The sequence below is a fragment of the Galeopterus variegatus genome, unplaced genomic scaffold (genome assembly GCF_000696425.1).
Source record: "Galeopterus variegatus unplaced genomic scaffold, G_variegatus-3.0.2 Scaffold5989, whole genome shotgun sequence".
NCBI lineage: Eukaryota > Metazoa > Chordata > Mammalia > Dermoptera > Cynocephalidae > Galeopterus > Galeopterus variegatus.
Window position 1 is genome coordinate 46,188 of NW_007732100.1, and position 10,224 is coordinate 56,411.

General features: G+C 58.6%; 1 protein-coding gene across 1 annotated transcript in view; it reads right to left on the reverse strand.

Annotated features, from left to right (window-relative positions):
* LOC103605695 (protein Wnt-3a) overlaps nt 1–10,224 on the reverse strand; it is a 43,201-nt gene that overhangs the window by 31,372 nt on the left and 1,605 nt on the right. Inside the window, exons 2-4 of the mRNA XM_008590322.1 lie at nt 9,945–10,000; nt 9,261–9,317; nt 4,719–4,806 (exon numbers count right to left, since the gene is read on the reverse strand). Coding sequence (XP_008588544.1) covers nt 4,719–4,806; nt 9,261–9,317; nt 9,945–10,000 — 201 coding nt within the window. The remainder of the gene's footprint in view (nt 1–4,718; nt 4,807–9,260; nt 9,318–9,944; nt 10,001–10,224) is intronic.

Here is a 10,224-nt window from a genome sequence, read left to right on the forward strand (position 1 = left end):
ACAGCGAAGGCCTTCGTGATGCAGTAGTGTAGGTGTGTCTTCGTGTGTCTTTATTAATGCCAACTGAGTGGGCTGAGCGGTTCGGGTACTTTTAGACCAGCAATGACACTGCATTCTGGAATCTGGAATCTCTGCACCAACTGTTATTTGAGGTGACAGTATCTACTTTCTCCTAGTGACAACGTCTCACAGATATGGGCGCTGCTGTAGTTTCCTCCGTGCACAACAGAAGGCAGGTCCGACTGCGGTTAGCGGTGCGGGAAATAAGGATGTCGTTTCCCCAGCCGCTTGTGGAACCCCGGGTGGGAGCCCCACTCAGGGGCTGGTCCCCAGTGGCATCTCAGAGGGACATGGGGTTTGGGGATGCTGAGCTGCCCCCACTGCTCGCTTCAGCTCTCCCGCCGCTGGCTGGACAGCGGGGCAAGGTCAGCTGGAGGGAGAAGGAGACGGTGGCAGCTCACCTGGTTAGGAGATAGCTCCCTGCCCCCCTGACCACGAGCCTCTCCAATGCCAGAATTCTGTCAGGGCCCCGAAGCCCCCATCCTGATGCTCAGGACTGCACAGGACGCCCATGTGCACAATCTTGCAGATGTAAACTAAAGCTGACAATCTGAGTTCATTGAATTACTTGTATGCTTTCAGAGGTCAGAGAGATCCAAAGTGGCTGCTGGCTCTAAGAAGCAGAGGCCACATTCTAGGACCAGAGAGTGGCTCCTAGGGACTGAGAATGACCCCAGGCAACAGCCGGCCAGTGCTCGGGGACGTGGTCCTACAACTCCGAGGAACTGCCCCTTGACAATCTGGAGGGGGTTAGAGGCAGTTTCTCCCTGCCCAGTGGACACCTTCATTTTGGCCTCATGAAACCCTGAGCAGAGAATGCAGGCGAGCCCCCCCAGACTTCCAACCTACGGAACTGTGAGCTGGGGGGACCCCCTAAGTCTGTGGCCATCTGTCACACAGCAGCAGGAGCCAATGGACTTCCTGTCTCCCTTCTCTGCTCACACAGGATTTTCCCGAGTTCCAGTACCCTCTAAGCTTCTTGGGCCCCAAAGCAAAGAAAGGGGTCTTTGAGGGGACGACACCTCCCTGGGCACCTCCTTATGCAGCTCCGAGCAGCCATCACCTTCATCCCACCATCCCTGCACTGTTCTCCTTTCTCTTGTGGAATCCTGTCATTTCTTCCTGCAGAACCCCAGCACTGCTCCTGCCATTAGCTACAGCCTCTCTCTTTCCCTGGCCCCCAACTGCCCCTTCTCAATAATACCCTATGATGACCCAAATGCATTCAACCCAGCACGTGCACAATAACATGTGCGAATGAGTTGGATATAAATGGCATGAATAAAACAGAACCTGCTCAGCCACCGTGTGGCTAAGGACACACACAGAACGTTATGGAGTCACCTGCCTCCCATACAGTCCTGTTTCCATCACTGATGCGGGTATGGGCGGCAGTCCCCAACGGTCAGGTCTCAAATCCCCCTCCCCAGATTGGTCAACTCCAGCTTGCCACTTTGCGGCTCTTAGAGCCTCAGTTTCCCCAGGTGAAACAAGAGATCATTGGTTAGAATAGGGTCCTCCCAGGGTGTTCCAGGGCCAGTAGCCTGATCACCAAAGGCAGCACATGAGAAATGTAAGTCCTTGGGTGGGCGCCTTCCCAGACCTGCTGGCCACATGGTGCTTGGACATACGCTGGGGTCTAAGATTTGCCAGGTTCTGGGGTCACTGAGGCTTCTACCAACTGGGATGTTCTAAGGCTCCAAAGGTGCCTGCTGATGAGGAACCTTGTTTGAGCCCAAACACTTTTGCTCTCATGGCCCCAGGTCTGTTTTTACTGGGGTCCTGAGGGTCCTCGGTCCAGGACCTTCCCCTCTGGCCCTCCTGTGTCCCTGCAGCCCAGTCTCCCGGGAGTCAGCTGTGAGCTCATCATCCCGGGGTGTCAGGACCCCCAGCTCTCCCCTTCTGAGGTTGAAAGGACCCTACAAAAGAGCAAGGTCATAGCAGAAACTCGTAAGGGGATACCCCAGAAGGGACAGAGATGGGAAGGAGCACTGTGAGGAGCTAAGGAGGGGGCAGCTGCCGAACAGCCCCGCACCCTGGCTGTCGGCTGGTGGCTCCTGCCTGCTTACAGGAGATGGCCGTGGCCTCCTGTCCTGTGCAGCACTGCTGAGACCCAGCCCCTCATTAGTCCCAGGAGCCCACCCTGAGCCCTCAGCTGGCTTCGCGGACTTCAGATGAACTCTCCAATGCCTTCCCTCTCCCATGCTTCACAGGTGTGCAAACAGTGTCTAGATGGGGATGGAGGGGCCTTACTCAGGGTCACTTACAAGAAGAACTAGGGTGTCCTGGCTTGGACCACACCCCCACCTTTGGCCCAGGTGAAAATTGGGGGTGGGGAACCCTGTAACCAGTCACTCCCTGTTTGTACCCTGATGCTGTCTGTTGGGGTCATGGTGAGGTTCAGACCCTGCCTTGGGGCGAGGGGAACTCCAGGAGCAGGAGGGCCCTGCCCAGCCTCCGGGGAGCTGCACTGCACCCATTTCCTGCACCTGGTCGCTGTGATTCACCCGATGAGGAATTCATTCCACTTTCCTCTCACTGCCAATGCCACGTGGAGGATGGTGTCTGTATTCCCACCTCCAGCTGCCGCCCAGCAAGGAGCTGGAAGTTGCACCCTGCTGTCCCTCGGGCCTTGCAAAATCAGAGTGTCCCAAATCAAACCCATCCCCTGCTCCTCCAAGACATCCCACTCTGTGCCTTTTCCCTGGAATCCCAGCTCTGGAGATTCCTTCCACACAGCAGAAAAAGCCAACCACTGGGTTAGGTGAGAAGATTACAGCCCCTGAGCTGCATGGAGTTGATGTCACCGCCAGCATGATCATTGAGAAGGTTCCAGAAATGCAGAAGATGTTTGACAGACAGAGGCAGAACATGAGCTGTTTTTGTCCTTAGGAAAAACGTGGATCTGTGAGTAAGACAAAAGCCACATGAACCGATGATGACGCTTGTGTCAGTGGGTCAGCTCATGGGCTTGTCTTCCTTCCAGATTTTCATAGCATTATTAGTTTCTTTCTGTTTAATAATAGTTTGTATTGAAGGGGGGACCAGCACCTTCAACTCCTTCAATTCAGAACACGCCCCAATGCAGCTTCAGAAAGCGGCCGGGGTCCCTGGGCCCACGGTTTCAGCCTGTGGCCGGGCCACGCCCGCAGCCCACAAGCGCTAATGGTTTTTTCCCCTCCCTCCCTCGCTCACTCACTCCTGTTGAAAGGCCGGGCGCCCGGCCAGGAAGACAGCAGAGATGCTGGCTGTGACATGCAGGGGAGGAAGGAGGCCGGCCCAGGACTCCGCGGCAGGCGGCAGGCCAGCCCAGCCGGGGCCAGCAGTGGCCTCCCTGGGACGATGGTCCCACGTGAATTTGACCATCCTTGTGTAGTGGCACTGGACAAGGCTCCCTAGCTCCGGCCCCTCCTCCCGCCCCAGCCACGCAGCCGTGGGGGTCCTGAGAGCCCAAGTCTTCATGAGGCTGGCGGGCTCTTAGGTTTTTCGAGTCCTGCTCTGGTTTCTTTTTGTAGTGGAATTTAGCAAACCTGAGCTCCTGTGCACTGAGGGCATGGCTCTGTGCTCACACACTTCCTGGTAGGACCTACCAGTGATTCTAAACCCAGAAGCAGGCACGTGGGCAAGGAGGGAAGGGCTCAGCAGGGTGCTGAAGCCAGTGGCATTGGGCTGGCCCTTGGGGCAGAACGTGGGCTCCGGTTCCAGCTCCCTTAGTCGCTTTTTTACTGTGACATCCTTTCCCCTCCTGCGCCTCAGTTTCTCCACCTATCCGATGAGCCGGTCAGAACTTATCCCATCCAAAGCTCCGAGAGAGGAGGTGAGTGGTGGACAGACAAGGCGGGGCCACTCCCAGACCTCCCTTGCTTGCTTTGGTTCCATGAGGTTCCTGACCGTAGAGGGGCTGGGGCACATGCCACCTGCAGGTCTTCTGGGGTCACCCCCTCTCGGAAGCCTTCTGCACCCCTGGTCCTGCCAGCTGCCTTCTTGGGACCTCTCTGACTCTCACCCACTCCTCCTGCACTGTCCTCTCACACCCGGGGCAGGAGGCGCCTCTCCAGAGCACGAGGACCCCATCTTCTCTCGTCCTTTGCTGGCACAGAGAGCAGAGTCGGAGCTGGACAGACGGGATATGGCACCTGTCCCGGGCCTCGAGGGAATGAGGAGGGTACGCAGGGTCTCTGTCTCAGTGGGCTTTGTTTGGGCCAGTGGGTCGCTACCTTGCTGTTGAGATGAGGCCTCCAGAGTGTCCCTCCTGGCCTGGATTGCTGTCTTCTAAGATCAGAGCCTCTCCATGGGCAAGGACGAGGTTTCCATCCTCAGACATGAGGACCCAAGAGCGTGCGGCCGTCCGCCCTGCCAGTGGATGGCTGCCCAGCTGGCCCGGAGCAGGTGGGGCAGAGCTGCCCAGGAGCCGACTGGATGGGGGCTGCCTCAAGGGTGCCAGTGTGCCCCTCGAGGCTCTGGCTTCTCTTCCCACCCACCAGCAGGGTCCCTACGAAAGGGGATTTGGAGGAGCACAGCTGGGACTCGGGGCACCTTCCCCAGGACCCCGGGTTGGGGGCCGCCCGTCCCTGCCCAGGGCTGCACGGCCCTGCTTGGAGCCCTCCTGGCAGCCGCCTGCTGCCCCACTGGGCCGCGCGGGATTTACTGACACATACTTTGAGCGAGTCCCGGCAGGCGGCAGAGCCTCTGTGTGCCCGCGGCCATGCATTTGCCAGCTTCGCTGGGCGGCAGCAGCACGTTCCGCTGCGGAAGGAATGTGGAGGAGTCAAGGCCTGAGACACCTGCAGGGTGTCACCTGGAGAGGCCGCGAGGAAGACCGAGGCACAGGCAGCATCCCCGCCACTTCCAGCCTCAGGGTGGGGTGAAGGGGTTGTGGGAACATCACATTGTGTCTTCATGTCCCCCACGCTCAGGCCACCTGACACAGTGTCTGTTTCTCACGGGGAAGATTCCCTTCATCCCTTCCTTCCTTCTTCCTTCCTTCATTCATTTGACAAACCTCCCCATGTGGCAAAAGGGAGCAAAGGGGACATACAGGAGGGCCAGGGAGCAGAAAAACAGTGCCTGCAGCTTGATCTGTGCATCCCTTTTGAATGTCACGGCCCCGATGGTGGAGGTGCCTACTTACAGAGGGAGGGACAGGTGTCTGGCAAGCAAATGGCAATTCTCCATGACCCAACGGGCACTCAGCACCACGCCACACTGAGCCTGGGCCTCGCTGAGTGAGGCTGGGTGGGAGCACGTCGTCAGGATGCAGAGGTGGGTGAAGCCACGCCTGGGACACTGTCTGTGCCCGGGGCCTGCATCTCCTCTGTAAGATCAGCTCAGGAGCCTCCATGAATATTGCACTGCCAGGTCACCGCTGGGCTAGATCTCCTTAAACCACACCTCCTGGAGTTTAGGGGTTTAGTAGGAACGACCGAGAGCACTGTCAGCTGCCACAGTGACCGGGGTGCTGTGCCGCTCTCCTCTGTGACCGGCATCCATGGGACCTCCCATCTGCATCCATGGCATTTCCCTTTCTCTCAGCCTCGTTTCTGCACCGCGGTGTGGTCAGCACCAGCTCTCATCCTTAGGAAACCAAAGCCTGTCTCCTTGTCCCCTGCAACCTTGGCTGCCAGCTGTCCCCTGTGGAGCCGTCCACATGTCTAATCCTTCATCCCCGACTGCCAGTGAGAGACACAAAATGGGTCTCTCCTGAAACTTCTCAGCAACGGAGGCCCCGGTCTTTCGATCAGTCTTAAAAGGGTGAAAGTGAAGTCTCATGTTTGGGTCAAAAATCTGAACAATTGACAAGGGCTGGGGTCAGTAGTCCAGGTGGAAAGGCACCCCCCAATCACTCAGGGAGTGCTTCGGGGTGGCCAGCGGACACAGAATTGCTTCTCAGATGAGCTACAGAGGGACTTGGTTTGTGTGTATTTAAATTTTTTTTTCTTTTTGGTGGCTGGCGGGCACAGGGATCCGAAGCCTTGACCTTGGTGTTATAACACCATGCTCTAACCAAGTGAGCTCACCGGCCAGCCCGAGCATGTATGTCAATGTCCAGCCCACTGCTGTAGATACGTAGTGACGCTGCAGCACTGTGGAACCGCTGTACGGTCGCCAAGCACTTTTTTCCATTTCTGTTCCTATTTCTTCATGGACAGGTGATCGACTACGCACAGCAGGCTCTGGCCCGGGGACCACACATTGAGAGGCACTGACTGTGCTGCCTGGACAGTGGGGCAAACCCGAGCCCTGCTCTCTCCATCTTAGGCCACACCCATGGGAAGGGTGGCAGCTCAGAGTCACCGGGAGACGGGAGCTTCCCGTCCCAATGGCCAGAGACTTGCACAAGGGACCCAGCAGAGCAAGTGGTCACCAGGTGGAAGGTCCCCCTAAGACCATATTTGTTGTAGTTTCATTCACTCCTCCTGTGTTTCCTGCCCCAAACGGTTTTAGGATATTTGTGCAATAAAACAGAAAATCACTGAAAAAGAAAGAAGACACCAAGCCCTATGAAATGGATGGGTGGCCAGCCTGGGGGAGCCCGAGCCCCGGCAGTGCCCGAGGGTCTCAGCAGCCAGCTGAGCAGGGCCACAGCAAGGCCGAGGGGTGGACTCGGGGGTGCAACACGGGTCCCTGTGGCGGGTGTTGATCCTGCTGGGCATGAGCTGAGATATCCTCCTTCAGATGTGTTAACTGTTTCTGACAGTGATGGCCCTCCCTCAGATAAGCATGGTGGTGCGCAGTTCTGGGGAGGCAACTGTCCCCAGCCCCCAGATTCCACAGCCCTGGAGAGGGTTGGCCTGTGTCTGTCGAGTCTGTCATTTTATGTTTTTTATACTAGCTACTGCCATCCCCAGCCTCAGGGGTGCAGAGACAGAGCCAGAGAGACAGAGACAGTGGGAGACAGGGAGACAGATACTGAAAAACAGAGAGACAGAGATACAGAGACAGAGAGATAGAGAGAGACAAAGACAGAGGGAGACAAAGAGATAGAGACAGGGAGACAGAGAGAGAGATACTGAGAAACGGAGTAAGAGAAGCAGAGACACAGAGAGGCAGAGACAGAGGGAGACAGAGAGAAACAGAAAGACAGAGACAGAGATAGAGACAGGGGGAGATAGAGATAGGTAAAGAGAGACTGAGAGACAGAGGGAGAAAGAGAGACAGACAGAAAGACAGAGACAGAGATAGAGACAGACAGACAGAGAGGCAGAGACAGAGGGAGACAGAGAGAAACAGAAAGACAGAGACAGAGATAGAGACGGGGGGAGATAGAGATAGGTAAAGAGAGACTGAGAGACAGAGGGAGAAAGAGAGACAGACAGAAAGACAGAGACAGAGATAGAGACAGAGATAGAGACAGACAGAGAGAGACAGAGAGACGGGGGCAGAGCAGAGGGAGAGGAAGGAGGCGAGTGGAGGGAGGCAGGTCCAGGCCCGGGAAGGGGCAGGCAGGGGCGCAGCTCGGGCAGAGGCAGGGCAGCTCTGGGAGCCGCATCCAGGCCCTGCCTGCTGGAGAAGCCCAGATGCCTTGCTCAGCCCCCCACCCCCAGGTCCCCTGGGCTGCCTGTCCCCAACCTGCTCAGCTGGCCTCTCTGGGCTCCCACATCCACACGCTGCAGTGCCCTGCCCACCATGGCAGCCTCCCGCACCCGCCTGACCATTCATCCCAACTGACCCCTTCCCTCCACCTGGCACCCACCTCCCCAGGGCCCCATCCGCCCTTCCCTGCCCTCCCCTTCACCACCCCATATTCTACTTGGACATTTTGTCCCCATGAGCAGTGAGACCGACCCATGTGTCCTGTGCCCTGCACCAGGGCTGAGGAGACATGCATGAGGGGGAGCCTGTGGGTCCAGGCATGGTGGGCCCAGACTTGGGGGAGGCGTCTCAGGGGCCATGCAGAGAGGAGGTTCCAGAAGGTGGCAGCAGATGATGCTGAGCCAGGCCTTGGGGCAGGTTTAGAAAGAGGTCAGAGGAAGGGCTGAGCACTGGCTCCAGGCGGCGGTCTGCACCCACGAGTGTGGGGGCAGGGGCTAGGGAGGCAGTTAGAAGCCAGGAGGGCCCATGTGCCAGGCAGAGGAACAGCGGTGGCCCTACACCGCAGTTTCTGCCAGCGAGCGGGACACGGGCTCAGAGGGATGCCCAGGGAAAAACTCGGAGGGGAGCACTTTAAGGCTCTTGAGCTGGCCCAGGGGTGAGGAGGCGACTGGACTCAGGCCTCACAGTGGTCCACCTCCAGGTGCTCAGGGAGGCCACAGTCCAGCAAGGACAGGTGAGGGGCCAGACAGCAGGAGGGGGCTGGGCATGGGTTCTCCCTGCTCTGCAAGGCAGCAACAGCTGTGGCCACACCAGGCAGTAAATCCAGGTGGCTGTGAAGTTGTGGGGTCCGAGGGAGGGTGGGGATGAGACTCGAGAATGGAGGTGGCAGAGGTGGGAGTGCAGCACTGCAGGCTCCTGAAGGGAGTGGAGGGGTCTGGGAGACGAATAGAGTCAATCTTGCAGCCCTGAGATTGGCTGGGGCCCTGGGGATCACGAGGGGAGACGTAAGGCTGACCACTAGGGAGATTACCATATAACCCAGATTGCCATTAACCCAGATGCGGGAAGACGGAGGGAGGTGCCCAACTTGCGTCATGGGGTGCTCGGTGCCCGTGGGGTCTTGTTCTCCCATTGCCCGTGTGTCTCCTTTGAGCCCTGTGCCCGACCTGTGTTCACATGGGTTCTTCCCATTAATTCTCGTTCCAGGAGAGCTTGGCTTGGACGAGGCAAGTGGAGAGAGGCGGGGGCCGGTGCCTCCCTGCGGTGAGTGGCCCTGCGAGACATGGGCAGCCAGGTGCCCAGGCCTTGGTCCTGTCCCCTGCCTAGTCCCCTCTGTCACAAAAGGAGCCCAGAACGGATGCTCTTGGAGGTCTGTGCAAGTTTGGTCCTTTCTGGTCTTAAGACAGCCGGTCTCTCTGCAGCTCTGATCAGCTCTGCTTTGGGACCTCCCAGCATCCCGGGGTCAAAGACACCCGGAGCGAGCGAGCAGGTCCTGGGGCGGCGGCCCTCCGCATTCCCACACTGACGCGGAGTTGCTGGCAGCGGCGACACCTTCCACTCTCCCTCCACCCTCCCACCAAGAGCCACGTGGACTTCAAAAGCCTAATTACTCCTGATTTGGGCTGTTTCCTGGTTTTGTTTCTCCAGGTGAGGAGGTTCCCTGTCACTTTCACTTTCTTATGCGAGGTGCAGGGGGCTGCCAGGGGCAGGAAAGCCAGGGCTCCCTGTTAGGGGGAGAAGGCGAAACCACACAATCCATTAGGGAGGCTGCGGGTGGAGGTGAGGAACCTCTCAGCGAGGTCCCGCAGGCCCACTCCGCTCCCACGCAGGACCCTCTTCCTGGCCCCGAGGGGGATGCTTTATCTAGAGGAGGCAGGAGAAAAGACGAGACAGCCGAAGCCCTGCCGGGGGGAAGACAGGAGACTTTCCTCTGCTCCCAAACTGTGCGACGCGACAGCCACGGGTCTCTGTTACACTTTCTTTCTCTGCAGGCCCTTCTGTCTCTACCGCCTATCGTGTGTGCTCTGGCTGCAGGGACCGCGTGTCCTCCCCCCATCCAGCTTGCCTGGGGACAGAAGGCAGTGAGGAGGAGGTCTCGTCCCCAGGGAGCCAGCCGCCCCAACGGGGAAGCTTCTTCTCAGGAAGCAGAGAATCACCGAGTGTGAGAATCCCACCGAGAACAAAGTGGGGGTGGGGCGGCGGGGAGCCGTGCGCGCCACTCGGCCCCATCAGTGTTAGGAGGGGTTCCCGGCCACCCCCTTCCCTCTGGGGCTGAAGGGCTGCCCTGGGCTCTGGATGGCAGGGGTGAGGAGAAGACCAGGGGCCTCACTTCTCTGCCCCTCCACTCTCACCCGGGCAATGCCGGGCTGCATCTGAGGATGTTTCAGGGACCACTCGGGCTGGAACGCTTATGGCCCAGGTGAAAAGGTGGCATACGTGTGCTGGAGGGAAACCAGGCCAGGGACCCTCGGGGCCGACAGGACAAAGCTCCCAGGGCGCGGGGTAGCCAGGAGGCTGGTGACAGAGCCCTTTTTTATGGGAGGAGCGCGGGGGCGAAGGCGCTTCCTCCTGCGCCCAGGAATTCGGCGGCGGCGGCGGCGGCGGGTTCTAATTAGAAGCCTGGCGCGGGAG